At 32.7% G+C, this 25,030-nt stretch overlaps 2 protein-coding genes across 4 annotated transcripts in view; both read right to left on the bottom strand.

Moving 5' to 3' along the window:
* The window catches only part of LOC145314114 (uncharacterized), a 33,604-nt gene extending 18,635 nt beyond the window's left edge, over positions 1-14,969 (bottom strand). Inside the window, exons 1-18 of the mRNA XM_080153904.1 lie at positions 14,845-14,969; positions 13,547-13,714; positions 13,036-13,121; positions 12,598-12,665; positions 12,124-12,207; positions 11,813-11,938; positions 11,310-11,428; positions 10,921-11,026; positions 10,411-10,536; positions 9,917-10,040; positions 9,166-9,206; positions 8,746-8,824; positions 6,528-6,603; positions 6,149-6,219; positions 5,531-5,660; positions 4,286-4,373; positions 1,172-1,299; positions 38-108 (exon numbers count right to left, since the gene is read on the bottom strand). Coding sequence (XP_080010030.1) covers positions 38-108; positions 1,172-1,299; positions 4,286-4,373; positions 5,531-5,660; positions 6,149-6,219; positions 6,528-6,603; positions 8,746-8,824; positions 9,166-9,206; positions 9,917-10,040; positions 10,411-10,536; positions 10,921-11,026; positions 11,310-11,428; positions 11,813-11,938; positions 12,124-12,207; positions 12,598-12,665; positions 13,036-13,121; positions 13,547-13,714; positions 14,845-14,949 — 1,796 coding nt within the window. The 5' untranslated portion in view covers positions 14,950-14,969. The remainder of the gene's footprint in view (positions 1-37; positions 109-1,171; positions 1,300-4,285; positions 4,374-5,530; positions 5,661-6,148; positions 6,220-6,527; positions 6,604-8,745; positions 8,825-9,165; positions 9,207-9,916; positions 10,041-10,410; positions 10,537-10,920; positions 11,027-11,309; positions 11,429-11,812; positions 11,939-12,123; positions 12,208-12,597; positions 12,666-13,035; positions 13,122-13,546; positions 13,715-14,844) is intronic.
* On the bottom strand, positions 14,967-22,887 carry dsd (attractin-like protein dsd). 3 transcript variants are annotated; one of them, XR_013877632.1, is made up of 4 exons: positions 20,680-22,887; positions 19,429-19,538; positions 16,377-18,462; positions 14,967-15,855 (listed from the first exon to the last, which is right to left on the bottom strand). XR_013877632.1 is itself a non-coding variant. In XM_080153903.1 (3 exons), exons 1-3 carry the CDS (start codon positions 22,810-22,812, stop codon positions 16,878-16,880), a joined length of 3,828 nt encoding a protein of 1,275 aa, XP_080010029.1. In that variant the 5' UTR covers positions 22,813-22,887; the 3' UTR covers positions 14,967-16,877. The 3 variants fall into 3 exon arrangements, 1 of the variants encoding a protein (XP_080010029.1); XR_013877633.1 differs by having other exon boundaries at positions 14,967-15,224; positions 16,446-18,462; XM_080153903.1 differs by having other exon boundaries at positions 14,967-18,462.
* Positions 22,888-25,030: the final 2,143 nt, after the last annotated feature.

Here is a 25,030-nt window from a genome sequence, read left to right as displayed (position 1 = left end):
CTATGCTTTTTTTATGTTTTATAAAGTTTTTTAATACCTGGGTTTATTTGTTCTTAATTTTGTTGGTACCAGTGCAAATGATCGTTCTTGTAACTCAGACTCAAGATTCTAAAATGAAGTATGTCTTTAGAAAGGCATAAATGGCAAAATATTTTTGTGGGGAATTTGGGATTTCGACCAACGCCTTTTTTACCTAGTTAAACATTATATCACATTAATGCAACTGTGATGCCTAATCAAAGAAGTTTTGTAACTCATTTTGTATTTAAGATATTCAAATAGTGGCTTCACCCTTCTTTAATGTTGATTCTCTTAGCTCAGGAACTATAAACAGTTATGAGATTTTTAGTTTATTATATACTTCAATTCAAATTACTTTACATATGGTAATTTTATGTAATCGTCTTTTATCTTAAATAATCCCAAAGCTAAAAGAATACAAACCAACACGTACACAACAGAATTTAAATTGGGTCACAAAATAAGATTGGGGGGAGGATTGAACAAGAAGAACAAATAGAATAAATGTTGCGCAGGGTGTAACTCAACTTTTGCCCTTTCAAGAAAACGCATGTCTTAAAAAAGTTGTCTAAATCATAATGACAGGATGTTATCTTAAAATTATTCAATTAATTGTAATTTAAAACAAAAACTTTAAAATGAAATCTTTCGTCCTAAAATACAGATATATGAAATTTTTGACGGTAATTAAAATCAATATATTTAAAAAGGCAAAACTAAACATGGTATTGGGTGATTGAAACCGAACTTTAGATATTCTAAGAAAAGCATTGGCCACCAAAGTTTGAATTGCACGATTTAAAGAATGGCAAATGATTAAAGCTTTTTAAGACAAATAGCCTATAAATCTTATCCATTCTGATCCTTATTAATATATAATATGTAGCAATAATTTTTTTATCTAAATGATTAGAAATATCGAATGATTTTTTTCTACTTGAAGTGCTCCCTTCCCCGGCCTATTATAAGAACAATATCGGTTTTGCGGATCTTAAGCTACATACAGGCAGACGCACATTCTGTAATTTTTGTATAAGGATAAATTGGAATTCCTTGTGAATATGAATTATTACTGACAGAGTTGAATTCTCAACAAGCACATATAAAATGTACAAAATTTAAGAAAAGCCCAATTGCGCAATCTACTAACCTGAAACGGAATGGTATCAAGTGGTTGATTGAAGGTGGTTAGTATGTGATCAATGGGTTGAGTATTGTTCTTCACTTTTCTTGCCTGGTGATAAGATTTCAAGAACTTTTTCTTCTCCCCTTCTTCACCTAGATAAAAATAGTAAACATTTAATTGAATCTAAGACAAACAAAAAAATCATGATGTAAATAAAAAGATTTTAATGATTGCTTCAATTCAAGATTTTCAAAATTGCTGTTTTTTTTTTATCTATAATACAAAGTAGAATGATGTCTGTCCGTCTGTCTGAAGCTTAAGATCTTGGTAACCACTGAACTGATCGAATTCTACTCTTCAGGGTATATACATATTGGTCCAGTGGTGGTTTTAAGCTATTTTCTTGGAGGGTGGGACACCCCCAACCCGCCAAAAATAAAAAATCCCCCCTCCGATTTTTTTCCCTTGCGGAGAAGTTATATTTTTTTTCTTATGGAGAAGTTTTTTTTAATTACCTCTCAGGGCAAAGCCCCTAGAGGCTAGGGGCGAAGCCGGTAGTCTTTAATAAATCATATTCTTTAAGAGGTTTCAGAATTTTTATTGAAAGCAAAGCCCTTCACTCAAGACGTCTAAACTTTGTATAAGCTATGGGATTGACATTAATCATTTAAATGTAAAAAAAAATCAACTTTTAAACAACAAAAAAGTTAAAATGTTTATTTTTTATTTTTGATGCAATTGCAATCGAAACTAGCTTATCATTGAAAGTACGATTCAAAGGAGTACAGAAAACACCAGAGTTATACCATTACACAAAATAAAACACTATATCTTAAAAAGTTCAGCCGCTTTTTCTATTAATTCTATCATTCTTGTATCAGAAACAATTTAAAAAGTACTCTTCCTCTCAATTGAATGTAATGTAGTAATGGTGTATAGCGAGAGAGAGTAGAGAAGTGAGAAGACAAAAGTTTGAAATCTGTTTAGAATTCCTGCAGAGTTTATTCTCCCAATACCAATTACACACGAACAATTTGATTTCCCATGCTACTCAAAAAGACACTCCAAAATCCATTATTTTTGTTATTAACCAATTTTTCAAAATTGCACATTTTAAGAAATAGCACTTATATAAACAAAGATGAAGTAGCGAAGCACAAAAAATTGTTGATCTACCAACGGATAAAGTGAGTTATAGAGCAGATGTTCAGTGTCATGAAAATGCATATACCTATAGGTATAATAAAAATCATGAAATATTAAAAAATGATATGTATTTTTAAGTCTTTTGTAGCATGACCAACAGATCAAGTAAATTATATACTACTCATTAGTATAGGTAACCCCCCATAGTGTTTCTTACAGACAAACGGTCATTTTGAATTATAGAATAGCTTCGGTAGTAACAAATAAAATTTCTGGGTCAGAATAATACAGTGACCAACGAATTCTAAGATCTTACTGGATATCCTAAATATTTCCAAATACGCAAAGAAAAGAAAAAGGGTAGATTCCCTTTAAACTTGAAGAGTTTTAAGAGACACAACGTCATGAATTTCACCTTTAAACTTTATTGGTCTGTCTCTAATAGTCTATATCTCCACCAGCAGGGATAAGGGAGGCGAGACGTTAACAAAACATTATTTAACTTGTTTCACAATCCATCAATTATGCGTAGCGATTTTTACCCTAACTCAAACAACCATCAATAATAAATAACTAACATTTTTAACATTTCAATTTCTCCGTATGCTTGATTTGAACACTTACTGTCATTCTACACTGTACTTCATTCAAGGATATTACTACACCTGACTTTTAGATTATAGCAAGCTTTGAGTTTATTTAATTCAATATAAACTTAGATAATTTTTTTTATCTTGAAGAAAGGACTTACGCACCCCCCTTTTTTGCAACTACTCTAAAACTCGGGTTTGAGATAGGACAAAGTTGCACAAGCAGCACGATAGTAAATCTATTTTTTTACCTTACTTCGTCTTATGTCTTTTCACAAGCTCAACATTTTTGTGGGCTGTTTTTACGTATGCGTTTGGTAAACATTAAGAAAAGTTAGACTTAATAATCGCATTTGACTGGAAGCTTGCTCACAATTTAATGAAATATTGCAGAAGCTACTATTCCCTTTTATTTTTGCATGAAAATCTGGTATTTAATTTGACAAGTGGTGTTGATTTTAAATTTAAGGGTGAGCAAAAAAAATGCGTAGATTTTTAAAATTCAAATTGCGCGGCTTGTGTTAATAGTAGAAAAATGTTACGCATACCACTAGAACCGCTATGAAGTCTATTTTTTGAAAATATAAGAACGATTCCTCTGCTACGTATAGTTAGGGAGCTACGTGTTGAAATGTCCCAACTGACATAAAACTTGAATTGCGAGTATATTAGTAAATATTAGACAATAATTCTTGCAAAAAGACGTGCGTACATTTTTAAAATTCAAATTGCGCGGCTTGTGTTAATGGTAGAAAAATGTTACGCATACCGTAAGAACCGCTATGAACTGTATTTATTGGAAATATAAGAACGGTTCCTGTGCTACAAATAATCTACGAGCTAGGTGGTAAAATGTCCCAAAATTTACTCGCAAGTCAAGTTTTAAGTCAGTTGGGACATTTTAACATGTAGCTCCCTAACTATACGTAGCAGAGAAATTGTTCTTATATTTCCAAAAAATAGACCTCTTATCGGTTCTAATGGTATGCGTAACATTTTTCTACTATTAACACAAGCCGCGCAATTTGAATTTTAAAAATCTACGCATTTTTTTTTGCTCACCCTTTAAGTAGGAATCTCTTAATATAGCATCTTCAAATAATTGTATTATTTGCAAAAAAAATGTCTATAAAAAGTTAGGTATATCTTAAAATGTGCTATAATAAAAAAATGACAGTTATAATTTGATGTCTAGTGCAAATTAAAGGGGAATAGAAAAACTTCCAAAAGTTAAACTCAAGTAATAGTTATTCCAAGAAGGTTACTTTGGCGGCTGCGACGGTTTAGCAGCCGTTTTCTCATAGTTTACAATAAAGCAACTGCCATGCCATAAACCTCATTATTAGCCTCTTCCGACCCCCCCCCCCCTTCCGCTTTCATGAATAAATTGAACGAGTCTTACCTACTGTTACCCTGCAATGAAGACCAGATTTGTTATTCTCCAGTTTATCTATCTCTGTTTCTGTATCCATCTCATTGTCGCTATCAGCCTATAATAATTTATTTTTAGAACATCTTTTTTGAACTAACAGCAAAGACAAAAAAATTGTTGTTTACTACTCTAGGTTACCTAGCGATTTAAGTTTTAGAATCTTATTGTCAATATCATCAGTACCAACAAATTCAAACAATAGTTCAATTGAATTTAAAATAAAAATCTTCTAAAAGTTTTGGTAATTTTTCTTTATTCTATTGTTTGATTTTTTACATTATTTTTTTCAGTTTTATCTAAGTTGTCCCCCATAGAAGAACCATTTATTAGTTTTAAATGAAAAAGAAACCATCTTCACCTGAATTTTATAAAACAAAAAATGTTAATAAGATAACATCAATATCTAATACCTTACATCGTAAGGCCGGGATCCTCCTTCGATTTTTAAGTGATCATCTAGAGAATCCAGAGCATCATCAGCGTGTAATGGGATGCGATACTCTAACACCAAAGGATATAAGGTTTAAAATCATCCAACAGACAACCTACTCTTTATTTGGACGACCTTTGTCTGAGAAGTCCTTACTGTGCATGGTAATGAGTTGCGCCTGTTTATGGGCCAAGGCATTCCCCATACTCTTAATATTTATATCGTGCACCAAACAGCAACAGTAGGACCCATCTTTAATTTCTTTACTTATGACGCGGTGTCAGTCCGAGATTCGAACCTATCACCTTCCCGACGATGAGTGGATGCGCTACCTTTTGAGTCACAATCGCAGGTATACCAAAATCTAATAGTCTAATATCAAAAAGTCTGAATTTGTTTGTTTGTTTGATTAGCCATAGTTTCTTAGGGTTTGGACCTAAGACTCCTTGAGTATGTTGAGACAATTTTGTATAGCCACCAGGGCCAGTTTAAGCTCCCCGGTCAAGTATGACTTGACACGCTGTCTCATGAGAGCTCCTCGTTATAACCCTCGTCACCTTAATTAATGACACTCTCCTCAAAGGAGCCTGGGATTAAGGGATGTGTTGGTATTGTACACTTGATTATTAGGCATCCAAACTACCTGGCAATCTCTCTTCTAACGCAACTGTGTGAGGTTGCGTGAATCCACATTGGAGAATTGAGACAACATGTTGTGATTGCAACACGAGTGGATTTGAACTCGAATTCTCACGGTGCCCCCTAATAGCCTGAATAATTCTTACCTGTGTTTGATCTACGCCAGAGATGTGAGCCAGATGAATGATCCTGTCCAGTGCCTGCTTGTCAGGCTTAATGCTGAACCCGGTCAACACAGATTCCCGACACAGGGAGGTTCGGTCATATATTATGTCACTGAAATAGGAAAAAAAGTTTTATTACAAAACGAACTTACCTTTGGGACAAATCTTCAAAAACCATAGCTAATAATCTACTATTCGGGCTGCCATTATAATTACAACAACATAAGGGTAATCTCAAAAACGCCCATCTCATTTTTAAAGCTCCTTTTGAGGATAACGCTGATTAGCTTTAAATGAAGCTACATTAGGGTTTTAGTTTTTAATAATACTATAATTCTCCTTTTGAAATTAAGGATTAAATTATATTTATTTCATATTCATTAAAATCAAAATAGATAAGCCAAAATAGGTGATTATCTTTAATGTACTTGGACGAAGAACTCCTGCTCAAACTATTAAATACTTTGTTAAATTCAAAGTGTCTTGATAAAACAATACGAGATCGAGCTCAAGAATATGAATCATTAGTTTTGATCAAAACCCTTATAAAATTGATTTTTACCTCTATCAAATATTTATGCTTTAGTTGTATCTTTTTACCTTAAAAGCCAAAATGCTCTTGCCAATTTTTCTTCCATAGCAGTTTTCGAAGATTTTATACGTTTCACAGCCTTAAACAATATTTGTCATTCATTTTTAATGAAGCTACAATGACCTACTAATTAAAAAGACGCATCGCATTTTAATAATACACGAACCAAATCATACATACAATTATTAGTCAATTTATTTAAATCTTTATTTCCTATAACGCTATCAATTTTTTTAAACTTGAAATGTACACATTCTTAAGCGCCTTTGTATTCACTTTTCCTTTTGTTTATGCAAATATTTCTTAAATCAACCGAAACATATATCTAAAAGATTCTCTGAGCGATCAAAACTCATAGAAAGCTTTGCAACTAAAAACATATTTTACCTCATATTCATTGATATCTCTTGTTAAAGATTTAATAAACAGACGAAGACATTGTAATTCAACTTCTTTACCAAGCCTGACAAAAATAAAAAATTTAATCAACATAAATATGCTTTTAATTTGTTTTACTATTAATATTAATAAGTTTAGGTTCATGGCAAGAAAACGAAGTAGCGAGTTTTGTCGTATTTTCACAATAGCTTTTCTCACACTTCTAGCCCCTGCGGGGAGCTTTATCCCTGCTGGGCCAATTTCCTAACCTTACGGGACAGTCATCAACATTTACCTCACCTTACCTATAATAACCCATTTAAAGCTACTGTGAAAACGATGAAACCCGCTACTTCGTTTTCTTTCCATGATCCCAAGTTTTTTGTTGTTGTAAAAACAACATATATGTACTCAAATACACATAGAAACTGTAAAAATAATATTGAAACATAAAATATTTGATTTTTAAAGTTTAACCTAAGGGAGGAATCAAAGTTTAAATGTGTGTGTGTGTGGGTTTATATTGTAAGTATAAGAATTGCATAAGATGAGCAAATACATATAAATCAGAAATAAAGAGAAAAGTAAATAAATTGATTTTCTTTCTCGTATTAATTCGAAACCGATTCTAATCCGGTGGATTAAAACTAGTTCTCATCCATACGAAAAAACTATGTCAACGTCGTATTATATCCACCTCGGCACCTCGGGGCTAAAAAAACTGGTTTTAATCTTATAATTGTACATTTTTATATCCGCGTAAAGCTGTTTATAATACGATGCGAGAAATAACTATTCTTTAATGACATCTCTGAAATCTTTGTAAATATTGAATGAAGGGTATATTGCTTTGGATTTGAAACCTTAAATGAGCTGTCTATCTATTTTATCTTTCATCCATTTCCATTATTTTATCGTGGTTTAATTACACTCCTATTTGTAATATGAGAATATTCTTAATTCAAATTAACTCTATAAAAACCTTTACCATCAGTTTGTTTTATTTATTTAAGGAAATAATCTAAACTTATCGTTTAGAAAAAATACATGTTGTAATGGACATAGACTGAATAGTAATACTTGAATATTGTGAGTACCGTAAAGCAATAATTCTCCCAGCTGGCTAATATAACTATACCGTCTATACCGTCACCCCTCAGTCTTATGGCTTTTCGCCATTCTCTTCCCTAATCAAGGAGGAACATAATCCTTATACTAAAGTAACAGGATGTCTGTGTGTGTGTGTGTCTGTACCGAAGGATCTCGCTAACCGCTGAACCAATCGGGTTCTCCGTAACAGGGTACTTCTCATAGGTCCTGGGAAGGTTTATAACTATTTTGGGGGAGGGTACCACCACCCTCCGAAAAGAAATCACAATAAAATCAAAAATATTAAATATTTCCGCCGCATAGTGTCGCTAGCATAGTCGCGCTACGTAGTCGCGCTGCGTAGACGCATGAATTTAACAATTCATAACATAGACAAGTTATTTCTCAAATTAGATATTTAAAATAAAAAAAAAATTAAAGGCCACTAGAGGCCTCTAGGGGCGTAGCCGCTAGTGACCAATATCAGAAGACTTTATTCACAATATCCACGTATTCTATATTCATTCAAGTTGTAGATTTAAAAATCTTGGATACTTTTCAACTAATATGATTATTACTTTATTTATGTTGCATATTGTACCTATACATGTATATTGTATATTGTATGTATATTTATTCATGCATTTTGCTTTGCTTATCTCTACCTCAAAGTTGATGTCAAGCAGAGGCCAACCAACACAAGATACAAATAAAATCAAAACTTGAGAAATATCATATTTAGTTCTTTTCAACAATACCATGCTCTGCTTCTACTTTAAATCTTATTTATTTTGAAGGTGAATATTTGAAATGCATACTATATAGTAGCCTCGCCCCATATTTTATTTTTTATTTATGGGGTGTGGTGGGGCCGAGGGGGTGGGTGGTTAGGTATTATTCTACATTGCATTTTAGTTTCAAGATATTCCCCAACTTTGGGGACCGTAGTATGGCAGATGTCCTAAATTATTCCAGCAGTTTGGTATAAGAAGATTATACATGCAATTAAACTGTTCAAAAAGATAATTACAAATAGAAAAATTAAAAATAAATTAAAATCATGAGTCATATTTCTATACGTTACACAACAAAAATTAAAAATGGCGTGCACGCCCCTAAATATGTACTGTGCACCTACCTTTTATGCCAGGCATGTGCGAGGGTGTATAGGAAGGAGGAATGTGTCGTACAATCCAACAGAACTTGCATATCTTCATCAAACAGTATCCATTAAACCTTGATTGATACAATTCCTGCAATCCTCACACCTTATTTCTACTTTATTAAATTAAATTGTATAATTAGACAGTTTCTTTTCATCGAACCCTTTCTTGACAGTTGTACATTAAAAATGAAAATTCCACAAATTCTTTTTTTCCATTATCGAACAGCTATATGAAAAACCTTACTTATAGTAATTGCTTTTAAGGTTAAATGTAGATTTTTTCCTCTTAGCCGTTAAAATATCAAGCCCATCTTTCCCCCCCCCCCCCTCCCATTCCTCATAGGGTGGGTTACCAAGGTGTCAAATCCAGGTTTAATGGATCCTTTCCTTCATTGAACTTTGCCTGGTTGTGCATACATCTGTCCATCCAACCACTGCAATAATGTAGCCATGTACAGTTAGAAAATGTGTCCACAGAAACCCGCCAATATTTTTAAATATAGAATTGGCTGCTTTTGTAATAATTAAGGATTGTTTCATTTATAAAAAAAAACTTTTTTCTTCAATTACAGGTTTTTGAACATTTTTTATTTTAATTTTTTTTATACCTAGCAATAGTTAATAACACAAAAGACAAAACTTTCAGCAAAAAAAATTTAATTGTGACATACCTAATGTTTTTCAACAAAAAAAAAACTTCTTTTTTGCTAGAATATTAAATTTACAGAATTAAGCTGTTAGGTGCAGTTAGAAACTTTAAATCTACGTTCAATAACCTTTAAACATACTTTAATTTCATGCATAAGTACAAACAGTTGGATTTACTATGATTTAATTGCTGCATAATTTGTATGATATAATATTACCATAAATCGACTTTTAGGAGAAAATAAAAGATTTAAAAGGTAAAATTAAGGGGTTAATTAACTTTTCGTCTAGTCAAAAACTAAATTTCTTTAAAATATAATATTATTTCATATAAGATTAATATTATAAACTAAAATTCAGAAAACTATACATAATAACATTTGGTATAACTGGTGATATTATTAAACTAATTGCATAGTTTCGGATAAAAAAAGCAAAGTTGGAAATCCTCAAATTTTTTAATGCGCCAAAAAAGTTTATCTGTGCATAGACTTACTTAATAAGTTGTTCTTGTAGCTTAGTTTCCGTGTCTTGAACAGCAACACTTGCCAAACTCCATTGCAAAATTATCTCCAACGCTTTTTGACAGTTCGCATCGGTGAATAACTTCTCACAACGTCCTAGTATCAAATTAGGTTATAAATGAATATATAATTAATGATAGAAGCACAAAAACAAGATAAAAATAATGAAAACACAGGGGTATACTTTTTGCATGGAATTCCCGGCTAAGGGGGGGGGGGGGGGAGGGGAATGTAGAGGGAAAAATGAAAATATCAAGTGAAGGTACTGAAAACATAAGCTGATACGATTATCCAGAAAAATTTTGGATATCGGACCGAAAAAAAAAGATTTTAAAAATCAGCAAAAAGCTTTGAGTGTCAAAACGTTTCAACCACTAATTGTAATCTACAGAAGGGGCATTCAACAATGTGGTTGTAAATCAATTTATAGGCCATTGACTTATCCATTTAGATCCCTGATGAATACCTTTCTCCAAAAGTTGAAATCTGTCCTCTAGATCATCATCATCCTCTTCCTCCTGTGTTTCCATTTCATTATCATCACATTTCTTACTTTTCTCACCAGTCTCAGTTTTACCATCAGCGGTGCTTTCTAAAAATATAACATTCTTCACATTTTTTTAAATACTTTTAAATAAAATGTATAAAAAGTGAATCACCGAAGCTCGCCAATCTCCCTTTATTTGGAGAGAAAAAGTGTTATAGTCCCTGCGGGGAACACTAACCCAACAAGGGATATTTCCTAATTCTTAGGTACTTAGTAAAAAAAAAAACAGTTCGATTGTGGTCCTTTTTATGTTTAAGTAAAATTGCCAAAAAAAAACCCAGTTATGAGTCAAGTAAGCGTTTTTGTAGGTTACATACCTACATAGAAAATTAAAATTTCATGCAAAAAATGTTACAGCAACATTGAAAACATTCAACGGACAAAAGAACCAGAGGATTTTTAAAAATTGAAATATCTGGTTATCTTAACCTGATTCTGTCTTTTTATCTTGATTTTCTTTGGGCACTTGAGACATGTAACGATTTAGTCGAGGAATACAGATCTTGTTCACATCTTCTATACCAATCAACTTCAACTAGAAAAATCATAATTGGAAAAAAAAGTATAATATCAATAAGTCATCCATTTAAGCTTTTTAATTGCTTATTACATAGTTTTCATAGACAAAGATTATGCATACTGATGAAATTACAAATCTATTTGAGACTTAATTTATTGTAGTTGGACGGGATAACAAATCATCTTTCATTGATCTATCCCTGAATTAAGATAAATCTTCAATTTTTGAAAAGCAAGAAATTTAATGTTGTTCTTATATCTAACCAATTTTATGTCCCATATCTTAAAATAAATCTTACCACTTTTAACAATCTGAGATCTTTGTTAAGCTTTGCGGACAAAACTAGAAATATATCAACAAGTCTGTCCACAATCGAAGGGGCGGAGGTGGCCACATAACTTTGTAAGATCATCATCTCTAAACATAAAACACAGGTTAATAGAAAGCTATTTTCTTTTTTATTTAGGTATTTTTAAAATTTTTCTGTACCCTCCTTCATGGATAGCTAGATATCTGGACATCCAAGGACAATGAAACTTTTTTGCTGCCCTCCTGAAGGTAAGACCACCCTACCAACAGACCAAAATATATGGAATTACAAAAATCGGAGAGGTAGTGCAGAAAAGTGGTCCTCTTGGCAAGTTATACACCGTATATAACTTTATTTTTTTGGAAAAAATTTTCCAATACCTAGTCTTTTTTTTTTCATTTTTCTCCCAGTCCCACATATCTTTTATTTCTTCCCTTTGGCAGGGGATCTCATGCAGAATAGACACCCCTGTATGACATTGATATATTTACCTGAAATAAGCGCCAGTACAACAGTAGATACAGCTTTCAAAGCTTGATTATCCATTCCACTTTCAACCAACATCTCAATTCTCAGGGCCACTCCTTCCACACCCTCATTAGATAGCAGGCCAAGAACTAAAAAAAACATAAGGAAAAAAATTATTACAAATGTTTATATTATAAGAATCATGCTTTATAGAGTTTTTGAATTTAAGCCACAATTAACAATTAAACTAAACTTACCAAGGTACCTATCAAATGAATTATAAAAGTTTTGATGGTGGTAACTAAACTATTATCAAAAAAAAAGCTACACATACCTTCTCCCTCGTTTTCAGTTTTTCCATTGATAAGATTTACAACAGCTGAGGCGGACCAGGGGTTTTCAGCAAAGGCAATCATACCTGAAAGTTATTTGATTCATTTACGAAGGAATGTTTTTATAATTTTCTCATAAACCTGAAACAGGTTGTAAATGCATGGCTCCTAAGTTCATGGAGGAATAATTATGTTATGAAATATCCCTCCTAAAAAAATTACCTTCTACGCCTTTAAAAGAAATTAACTATATACAAAACACAAACACTTTAAAGACAACGCATTGTTTGAATGATATTTCTTTCAAGTAGGCTTTTCAATTTTTTACCTAAATTTCTTAATACTTACCTACTTAATTTTTGGGGGTGTAAAGTTACAAAAAAAAATCATAGATTAATTCAACACTAGCATTTTACCTATGTTGTGAACAGATAAAATAAAGCTGAATATCTTACTAATAATAAGAATAGCCTAACCTGACATTTCAGATTTTTTCAATGGTATCTGTTCCTTCATTTCTTTCATCATTGCCAAAAGCTCCTCTCTAATGATAAAAAAAAGGATTAAATAATCCTAATGAAAACTTTTAAATTCTTAAAGAAAAAGAGTTATCTCCCCATTCATGTATTACCATTTTATAAATCTAAGCTTCATATAATTTCATTAAGTCAGAAGAAAATCAACTTATTTTATAAAACTACTGGTAGATATGTTCTACAAAAACAATTTCTAAAATCAGTTAAATACTGAAGGTTTAGCTAAATCTCTTAAATCAATTTATGATGAGATACACAAAAATTCTGTAAGTTCATTATAATTTACACAATTAAAATCATGAGGAAAAGGAAAGGTGTTTTGAAGCTAATCTATTTGTATTTGTATTTCTATTGTATTAATGAAAATACTTTACTTACTTTCTTTGAGAATCCAGCAGCATCCATTCGCCAGCTAGAAAAATGAATTTGCTGGGCTTCACTAAGCAATCAATCAGCTTATCAGTCTAAATCAAAAATAACCTAAACTAGAATTATCTAATTTTTGGTTTATTTTGTTGCCTAGGTAGGTAACTAGGTATATCTTTTTTAAAAGTTTATTTTACATTGACTTCAATAAAAAATTATAGGTATAAAATGTGGAAATCTGACATTCATTAAAAAAGTGTCTGGGTTGGGAACAAATAAGGTGGAGTAGGGGATAAAGTCGAACCTGTCTCCAATTTCAATTCTAGTTTTTTTTTTTAAAGTTTAAGGAGTGTAATGGTAGCCTCCCCCAAAATTGTTATAAACCTTTCCAGGACATTTAAGAGCTGTATTGTAACGGAGAACCATATAGGTCCAGTGGTTAGCTAGATTCTTCCGTACAGACACATATATAAACATCCTGGTACTTTATATAAGCATTTTCGATGTTTAAAACTACTCTTACCAGCTTCATTTTAAACTTGTTATCAATTTGATTACAATTACTCTGTGCAAACTTCATGATCAGAACAAACACATCAAAAGCATTGAGAAAGTTGTCGCATTCTTTGCCCTCCTTTGCATTCAACTCCTCCTCGTTGCTCAGTCTCTTCACCAGTGCATGTAAATCTGTTTCATTATGTTATTTTACAAATCCGCTAGAAGCTTACCGATAGTACACCGTATAAAAACATAAAAGGGATAGTTGCATGAAGTGCTTTTAGCGAGTGCATGTAAATCTGTTTCAATATGTTTTATAAATCCGCTAAAAACAAACCAATGAAATGAAAACAGTGAAAAATACATAAATGGATAGTTGAATGAAATAAACTTTTAAAACGAGTTGAGGTACATGTTATAGTGATTATTCAAATATCTTTTTACTTTTTAGAATATGATAATTAAAGGGTTAGCAATAAGGATATTCGATAGAAAAATTAATTTTCAACGGACAGTTTTTGAGATACACCTAAAATGACAAGTTGTGACGGTTTAGTTTTCCATTTCAGAAAAATTAATGCAAGCACAAATAACAAGAATATAGTTTTGCAAAAGTATTTCATAGGAAAATTAATAAAAACCAATATAGCACCACTAAGAGTTTATTTTGCCTTCCTGTTTTGTAGAATAAGAAATCCTTTAAGATGCATATATTACAAAGAAATGTATAATTTTCAAGGCATGATGTATTAAAAACTACATGGTAAAAATTGAAATTTTCACATTCATAAATATGCTTTTCAAATTATTATTGTATCACAGAATAGAAAAAATGGTTTCGATAATTTAAGGATCTATTAAATTCCCCTTTGTCGTTTTTAAGCTAAATGAAGACAATTGTTTTTCATTTTCTTCTGTTATAAAATACCTCTAATGTAACTTTTAAATGATTCTTCAAATCAGCAAGTTTTTGAAGGACCCCAATTGAGTGTGCTTTAATATTCTATTGACATTTAGAAATACATAATACAAGTTTGTCTTTGTGATTAATGCGAACATTCAATTTTCTAAAATGGTAACATTTCCTATCACAAAAGCCGTTGTGAAAATACATTTTACTTTATTTATTCATATTCAAGAACAACTCTAAAAAACACTTGGATGTTGTATATAATATGTACCGTTACTTTTTAAAGTCCCTGAATAATTCCTTGTTAGAAAAAAAATAACTTTTCCAAATACCTACCTACATATTGAAATCATTCTTTATGAATCTAAAAGAAAATAATCTAAAATAAAAGCCGAAATGTAAAATATTCCTGTATACGCATTCACCCAAACTTCATCCTCATTTCTATCAGAAAAATTATCCTCCATCTCTTTAAGCAATAACTGCCTAAAGTACACGTGCCTCCAGTAGGAGGCCATTTTAGAGATCTCCTATATCTGGAATGCAAAAGAAAATTTCTAATAAAGAGTTATTACAACAATATTTAATTTTCTAGTACTAAAATTTAATTTTATGGTCTTATTATTATATTTAACAACATGGTTACATTACTGTGTGTGTGTGTACTGTATTTGTCAAATTTTTAGTCAAATAGTAAAAAATTTATAATTACAATTTATATTAATAAATTAATTAATGATGTATGACGTGGCAGGTTTGTAACCAAGGATTTGCAAATTTTCTTTAAAGGGGTCTGTCCAATATAAGTGTTGTACTTGTTAAATAAAAAAGAATTGACTTCTGAAATATAGGCATTAGTTCATTGTTCACAATATTTTACTGATAGTTTAGGTTGAAGTTTTTAAGCCAAAATCTATTTCTTTCTTTTTCAAAAGTCATGTGTTCTCATTTATTTAACACCGTCTTTTTAAAGAAAAACTTGTTACAGGAATGTTTATAATTTTTGGAACTAGTATCAAACTAAATGAAAAATTATTGAAAAAATTCAAATAAAATATTAAAAATCTATAGGTAGTTAATGAAAAGAAAAAAAAGAAACATTTTGTTGATATGTATAGGTCGTGGAGTTTGCAATTCAGTTGAAAATTATTACAAATATTTTCTTAGTTTAGAAACATAACATACTTATTGTGTAATTTTTACATTTTTTGGAAGTTTCAAACATTAACTGGTACATTTTATTTAACAATTGGACAATTTTCGTTGGTTTACATTCTTTTAAAACACAGCTGAGAATTTATAAAGATGCTTTGGTTGTGACTTTTTTTAACATTATATAACTGTGATTTTTGCACAAAATATGTTAAATATTACAAATTCTATAAAATGTGGGAATTTCATGGGAAAGGGTTGATATGTAGATTCTGCAGAATAAATGGTAATATTTTTTAATTAGGGGGAGAAGTTCTGACACATTGAAGTGGACAATATACCCTTTGTCTAAGTATATATGTATGATCAGGCCATTGTTTAACAAAAAAATTATAATTGAAAAAAGTCAAAATATGGCCACTTGGAGGCCTCGAAAATACCTCCAGGATTAGAACCTGGAGGCCAAATCCAATCTTTTTTAATACCTAAACGAGAATCCATATTAAAACTGAACTTTTACAATAATAACCCACCATGACTCTTAAGAGAAAACCATGGTGGACTGTCGACGCCTCAGTGTCACAACTCTCCTCCCCAATATATTTTGTATCATTTGAAATAAAACTATCATACCTCCAACTTTTCTGTAGTTAAATTACATGATTCGGCTAAATATTGTATAATTCTTTAGGTATTGATAACAATAAATCCACTATTTTGTGTATTAATAACCAGAAAGACAGAAAATATTTATCTATTATTAAAAGTTTGTGTCATTTCAGTTCTTCCTGACCTTTTGGTAATGCAGAGTCTACAATTCAACCCGTTCCATCATATAAAAACTAGGTGACCCCTTTAAGACTTGAGATAAAATAATAAAAAAACACTGTATAACAAAATTACTAATAATATATCACATGTAGCACAATTTAAACTAAAAGAATGGTAAAGTTAAGGAATAAAACGGACAAGATATCTGAGTAAAAATAAATAATTATTTTAATAACAAAATAAATACCTACTTAGATAGTTAAGGAGAAATATTTTAATACTCTACAGTTTTGAAACCCATTTCTGTAAATAATATATGGCTATAATCCTAACCTATTAATGAGATTTAATAATTTTCACTCAGATGCCCTTTCCTTCTCATCCCTAGTAAAAGATTTCTTGTGTAAAGAATTGAATACTCACTTCATTATTTCTGATTATTTCTCACCGCTCGAGTCTAGTGCATCTAAACCCGACACATCCAGACTCGTCATCACTTTTGTAAATAAAAAACAGCATTTTTTTATAAGTCCGTGACAGCCGGGTTTGAGTTGACTTTCCTACTTTTCCTTGGTTTAGGTTCCACTTCAGTCTTGCTGGTTTGGTCGGTACTCTGCTTCCTGGGGTTGCCCAGGGTGACCAGGCTCGAGGCCACGGCTATGCCGGGCACTCCTGGCGGCGCATAGCTACACCCACCCGTGGGCAGGCGAACTATTAAGGAGAGTATTGCCGCCCGGTTTCCGGCACACGGTTCCAGGGCGATAGGACTGGGCCGACACTTTTTTCGCCGCTTTCGCTGGACGTAATTCGGGTCTGATGTGTCAGAAATTCGTTCCATTTCAACTAAAACACTGCCGAACGGCCGTGACGCCATTTGTTCCATTTCAACGTATAAACGCTGACGGCGGCGGTATCTATCGTACTTCTGTTTGATTTTCCACAATACAGCGGCAATGAACAGCAAGGCAAGAAAGCAGACTGAGAATGTGATGAAAAACTGAAGTAGATCAAGTTTGGGATGTTGGGAGAATGAAATTATTATCCACAACGGAGATTGAAAGTCGTACACATAAACATAAAATGTTGTGTTCTCCTCTGTCCCAAAGATAAATTCACTTTTGGAAAATTTATACTTGAACATTGTGCAACTTTTCTCTTTCAGAATAACCTCTTCCTTTCTACCCCCATCTGGGTTGGAGTATCGATATGTTATATTCATTTTCGAGTTGACGCTGCAGTTAATAGAAAAATCAACGTCAACATCTGGTTTTGTGGGAACATTTTTGAAGTTAATAGCAGTGTAGTGACGATCTTCAGGCTTGGACAGATTGAAGGTAAACTGATAATCAATGGCAAGATCATAGAAGCACGAGCTTTTGATTGGGTCACCAAAATAGTGATTTTGTGTGTCACATTTGTCACAGTGATCACCCGTGACACCCTTAGTGTTACAGAAACAGTGGCCTAACTTATGGTCACACAAACTTCCTTGATTGTTGCACTCGCATTTCTTACATTTTCCACCATTCACAGGGTTTCCAAAATATCCTTTTCTACAGAGTTGACAGTGATCTCCTTCAGTTTCATGTTGACATGGTTGGTCACAAACACCAACCTCTTCAGTACAGTTGGAATGACCGTTACACTGGCAGGCAGGACAGCTTGTAAAGTGCCAGGAATAGCCAGGGGCCGAGCAAACATCGCTGGGCACCCATTTATATTGATGCTTGGTCCGACCATTAATTTTGTCAAGAGGTCCACTTGCACCTCCTTCATAGCACCTACCTAGGCCACTATTGCTGCCCATATCACACCAACCACATGCAGGGTTATCCTCACATTCCTTGCAAGTTTGATATTCTCGACATAGATCATTCTTTTCATCCTCTGTTTTAAAACAAGTATCTTTGCTAGTGGTCCAATCCATACATTGACCATAGGGGAAGGCGACTAGATAAGCATTTCTGTCGATACACATGTTTTGATTCTGACACCACATACACACAGCTCCTGTACAGTTTGTACAGTCGTTGTACTCGGAACACGATTTTGTGCACTGGTTCGGTTTTGTCTTTTCTGTTGATTCTGTTTGCTTGTTGTTCTCTCCTAATATAAATACTTTTAATGTATTTTCTTTTTTTTTTAATTATGAATTTGAATGAGATATTGAAATAAACCTTGCTGAACCAAACTTAAAAGAACTCGTGCATTTTTGCAATGGAAGAAAAAAAATAACGTCCCTAAGTGTATTTTAATACAAACCTCATAAAACGTCTAAAAATTATTTTAACTGTATAGCAGAAAATAGTTTGGCCTTTGGTTGTGAGTGTTTCTTATGTGATTTCAATGCCTTACAAGCTCAAAAAAATGAAAATACTAAGAAAAAATTGAAGATACACATTGTATAACATTGGAATAAAACATTGGAAATAGTCTTTTAATGCTTTAAAAACTTGTTTGTGGGAAAAGATAAAATATAGACATAAAAATGCTTTTTAAATACGAAATAAGTACCTAGGGAAGCGTAGTAATTGTGTTCTAATTTCAATTATTTGGTTTTTACTAAAAATTGTATTTACAGTATAAATACCTACCTAACAAACTTTTTGATAATATTTCTACGTCCCCCCCCCCCCCATACAAAAATAAATAACCTAAAGCCAAACAAGAAGCTTCCCTTAAAAGGTAAACTAAACATAACATGTTTAATTATTAGAAAGATATTTTGTTAGAAACACAAAACCTTGACACATAATATTTTTATCCTTATATAAAAGTAACAAGATCTCGCCAACCGGTGGACCGGTATTGTTCTCCTTGGCAGTGAAGTGTCTTATAAGCCCAGGGAAAGTTTAGAACTATTTGGGGAGATTGTAGGTATCTACAACCAACCATAAGATATCACCCCTAGAAATTTACCCACCCCAAACAAAAAAAAAATATTTTGCTTTTCCTTTTAAATCTATATGAAAAGTGAAGGGTCAACTTACCCCCGTTTCCTCTTAGGGCATAGCCACTAGTATTTCAAAAATTAAAGGACTAAGATATAATAAAACTTAAAAGTATCCATCCCTGCAATATCAGTATCTAGAGAGCATGCCTTTTCTGTACTCTGTTTCTCCTGGCTCCATTTACAACGAGGGTGTGCCTCACAGCTGGTGCAAGTATGCAAGTTCTCACAAACCTAAAAATAAAAAAGTTAGCGATCCAACTAATATCCTAATGATTACCTAGCAAATTTTCCTAAGTCTGTTTGAGTTTGTTTTTAGTAGTGCAATACCTTAAACTTAACTCTAATAAGATACACATAAGGCTTCCATGAATAGAAAAATGCTACCAGACCAGAAATTCCGAGATATCTTGTTCATACAACATAAAAACCTTACTACCTACTGGCTACTACTTATTTAAGATTTAAACGGAATCCCTAGCTTAGGTATAAAGGGAAATTAAGTTACATGGAAGTTACAGAAAAAATATATTTATTTATATACTGATGACTTTTTGAAATAAACGACAAAGATTACTGTACATACATTCAAGAATGTCTAGAAATTATTTAAAACTTACAACAACATTTTTTCAATTTCTTTAGAAAAATGTCGATGGTACATTTTTTGACAGGCACAGGCACACAGACATCCTACTACTTTGGGCTACACGCTTCTTAATACACTTAGGTATTTAATGTATAAAATGACAGAAAATTATTTTCTTTTACGGAAATAAAAAAAATGAAATTGAGGCAAAAAATTAACAAGTTACACAAACAAGCATAAAACTTTGACAGAAACATCCAAGGATAGCATAAGAAGACCTAAAACTTAACCTAACCTAATTAAAAAAAACTTTTAAAAAGTGGACGGAAGCAGTATAAACTACCTTACAAATGTTTAAACAAATAATATTAAAAATGCATTTAATAGACTCCCGAGTTGATTGAATTTTTTATACAAATATTCAATATCTCCCATTGCATAACAACAGATAGTTATAGAGTAGCTTATTGTTGATGAAAAGATTACACAAAAAAAACTTCAACCGTTAACTTTAAACAGGAGCTGAGTAAACCAAAATATATTCCCTGTAAAAATATTTCTCTAAAGAATCTTTTTCTAGCTAGCAGTAAATTGATATAAACAATCTTAACAAAAAAAAGTCAACAATTTAATCAGATAAAATCAAGTTTCCCCTCTAGTGTAGCTTACGGACAGACAGATAAACATACATTTCGAATTAAAGAGTAGCTATGCTACTAAAATTGTTTTCAACTATCTAGGTAGGTAGTAAACCCTATTTTTTTTGGCTAGCATAAAATATGTTACCTCTTTCGCCACTGAAGATTGACAATCCTTGTACCAAGAAACCGACTTTACATCCTTGGCCTGGCACCTGTCTGCCTGACACCCCTTGCTACACCACAGACAATTCAGAGACGTAGCCAAACAGCTGTGACAAGATTGCTGTTCTTTACAGTCTAGTGTAGAGTTAACATCTTCTTTATGACACGTTTCTTCATAACTACGGTGTACACCAAATGAATATTGTTCACATATTTCTTTCTTTCTGTTCCATATACATTTGACACCATATCTGCTGTTAACACAATCATAAGGATCTTTTATATGTGAGCATGAACCAGGAGAAAATGTAAGTATATCAAACTTTGTTTTTCCACTGAAGCCACCATAAATATACATACTTTCATTGTAAACAACAGCAGTGTGGCCAAATCTTGAAAGATCTCCAGAAAAATCTCTGGGTATAGTATTCTCTAGGCTATACCATCTATCACAAGCAATGTCATAAGCAACAAAGTCAGCACTGTAACACTTTGCACCCTGTGAGTGTTGGGTGTCATTGTGTGTGTTTCCACCAAAGACTAGCATTAATCCTCCCATAGACACAGCACTGTGTAAATATCTGTTACTAAAACTTGGTCTTCTCAGCTCCCATCTGGAAGCATGAATATCGAAAGCATACAAACTGTTGGATAATTGGGAAGAAGTACTTGATAAAGAAACATACCCGCCATACACAAAAATCTTTTTATTTGACTTGTCAAAAACAGCAGAATGGCCATAACCACCTTTCACTGGATAACCATTTGTCTCAATAATACTCCATTCTCGTGTACCAAAATGATATTCTTGAACAGTATCTAGAAATCCATATTTTGGTGAGTGACCAAAAATAATCATCATTCTGTTTTCTACCAAAGTTGCTGTATGACCCGCGCATCTCAACTCTCCACATAATTCTCCCAAACATCTGCCTTTGGTAACTGTTTCCTTACCCCAGGCACGGGTTGAAAGATTGAATGACCACAGCTCATGAGATACATTACCAGAACGCATAACACCACCATACATGTAGATAATGTTATCATGTAGTACCACAGAATGTCCATATCTTTCACTGGGAGACCTATCTCCACTTTCTCCAACGTCAACCCAGTCATTTTCTTGGAAATCCCAGATATTTATCATCTTGTGGTTGGTTAGTTTGTGCAACTGTTCTCCTCCCACAACCCACATTTGTGACTCTGTAACAACAGCAGCATGACTTGTACGACCTTCCTCTATTTCAGAAGAACCACTGTGTATTACCTCCCAGGCACCTTTTTCTTCTTCCTGTGTACAATCCTCCCCGCGCCATCCAGACGAACAAACACACTTCTTATTTACCTCATCACACTTTCCATTTCTACCACAATTGTGTGGACACGCGGGAATTTCACAGGCTATGCCCTTGTAGTCTGAATCACATAAACAGGTTTTACTGACTTCATCACATGTGCCATGACCACTGCATGTTGTTGACGAATATTCTGTTGGGCAAGAGTCGACACTGAAAGAAATGTTGAAGCCAGTCATGTTGTACGCCACATCACTGTAGAAGTGTAACATCATGGAGCCGGAATTTCCGACAACCTCTGGCACCCGTGACGTCAAATATCTTTGGTGGTGCACCAGGCCTGAGTAAACGGCCTGTAGCTTGCTGAAAATACTGTCCCCATCCCATATATACAAGTGATCCCATCCACATTCTGTTGCAAATTCATTCAGATGCAGACGGATGGTTGAATTTGGTTTCTCTGACTGAATGAGCCATGTGCACTTCATATTTGTGGAATAATTGCCGTAGGCCTCGGCTATCCACCGTTTCTGGCCGGGCCCGTCTGTTAGTTTCACTTTGCCTCCACATAGATGGCACCATTCTCCCCTCCATCCCGGCCAACATTCACAAGCTGTGGTTGTCTCGTTGACAACCTTTTTGCTGACTGAACCAACTTGAACACAGTCACCGTTTATACATTTTGATTGGCAAGCTGTGCGGGACACAACTAGCTTTCCTGTCACAGTCTGTACAGAAACTATCAAGGGTGTGATTATAACCACATATAACAATAATCCACTACCAAAAGGAAGCTTCACGTAAAGTTTTGATTTAATCATTTAGCAGTCTTTTCTGACAGTTTAGGAGGAAATATTTATGTAGACATTTTTATTCTGAAATATAAAAAGTATAAAAAAAATATAAAATATAAAACACCCCAATGTGTAACACACATAAAAACTTTTGGGGGTCCCAGAGCAATTAGAATTCTTTGAATTGATAGAGGAAGAAAAATGATGTGCAATTTAAAAAAAAAAAGGTTTAACATAAAAATATATAAAATATTAGGTACAATTAGATTTCTTTTTAATTAAGCGTGTATTTTTATCAACCAAATCAAGGGACTATGCATGAACAAGGGCAAGTGATTTTAAGCACCTTCCAGTAGTGAACTTATGTATTTTTTTTGGTGAATATACTAGGTTTATGTTTAATATAGTTATATCAACTAAAAACATTAAGATTTAATATGGTTTTATCAGCAAAAAATCGTTGCAATGTTAGGCATTTTGGCGCAATATTATCAATGAAATAAAATAACACGTGAAAAAATCAACAAGTGCTGTAAATTTCAAAAGTACATTAATTAAACTGTTTACATTATTATAAGTTACCACCAGGGTTTGCATAAAAACCCAATTAAAAAAATATACCAAAAACATGTAATACTAGCGGCTTCGCCCCTAGAGGCCTAGGGGCACTTGGGGAGAGAGGAGTTGAATTCAATAACCCAACTAAGATTTAAGAAAAAAAAATTTGGGGGTAGGGAGGATTTTTTTTCTTTTGTCGCCCCCCCCCCCCCCCACATTTTAATTATTAATTTTAAAAAATTTAAATAATTTTTTTTTTTGGGGGGGGGGGAAGGGGATTTTTTCTAGGGGTAATTTCTCTTTGGAGGTTAGTGGTACCCTCCCCAAAAATAGTTGTAACCCTTCCCTGGACCTATGAAAAGCTACCCTGTAAGGAAGAACCATACCATGATATTCTTACTTTATTATAAGGAGTAATCAATATTTTTAAAAATCCTTAATAATCTTTAACAAAAACATTAAACCCCCACCAAATAAATTCCCAGGTTTTGATTTAAAATGTTTAAGTTATTTAAAGAAAACAGGTTTTTCCAACCCTGGTTACCACCCAAGTATACATTTTTCATCAAAAATTATACTTTTGTGTCAAAGGTTTTGAAAAAAAAGTTTGAACTCAGCAAAACATTTGACATTTCTTCAAAAATGTCGATTTAACTACATCAAACATAAACCTAGTATATTTACCAATAAAATATTCTGGTTGAGGTGTTTTAAATCGCTTGCTCTTGTTCGTACATAGTCCCTTTTAATGTCATAAAATATCTAATACTGAATAATGCCTAAAATATCACAGTTACGGTAATTTGTAAATTCAGGGAAGGTTTGTACTACAATTAGGTAAAGAAAATAAAATGTGGGATTGGATTTAAAAATATCAATCCAATTCTTACTGTATCATCTATATGATTGTTAATATTAGTAATATATGAGTATTATGTGAGTTGAGTATTATGAGAGTATTATATTATATGAAAAATAAAAAAGTTGCAAGCATGATTTAAAACTGACTATTAAAGTTTAAAGCAAGCTTTTTTTGTCCCACACTTAGAAGGTTGGTTTAGAGAGTAGAAAATCCGGATTTCTTGTAAATTACAAACTTTTTTGATCAAGGCCAACGTTCATTAGATATACAAAAATTCTTAAGACATGTTTAGACATATGTGAGAATGTCATAAAAGGTAGACTGATCTATCCAAATTGCAAATCATATTGGTCAAGGGCAATATCATTGACGCGTAGGGATCGATGGGGAGGGGAAATTGCACTGTCCCACTAAGACTAAAAAAACCTAATTAATGTAATCCATCCCATGATTTACAACTCTTTTATTTTAAGTATTGTGTATTTTAAAAGCCATTTCAACCATTTTCCCATAAATTGAATATCCTTCAGTTAAGGGGCGCATCTACTAAGTGTTTACAAGTAAAAAACTAAGTCATGGCCTACAAGAGCGCGCTTATATATAAGTTAAACTATGCTTTGTGAATTACAAAATCACAGAATGGAACAAGATCATCAATCGAGTGTGTTTGGCTATGTGTCTTGGTATATATTGTAAATCATAAATAGCAGATACTAAATTTATTGACCGAAATTGATGTTTTGATAAAGGTACTACAAAAATTACATACGTACGTACTTTTAAAAAAAGTAAATGTATAGGTATATGTTTTAATGTAATCACTAA

The sequence above is a fragment of the Acartia tonsa genome, chromosome 3 (assembly GCF_053477335.1).
Source record: "Acartia tonsa isolate MP-2025a chromosome 3, ASM5347733v1, whole genome shotgun sequence".
Lineage (NCBI taxonomy): Eukaryota > Metazoa > Arthropoda > Copepoda > Calanoida > Acartiidae > Acartia > Acartia tonsa.
The sequence above is the reverse complement of the archived record's forward strand: the minus strand, read 5'-3'. Positions and strand labels throughout refer to the sequence as shown.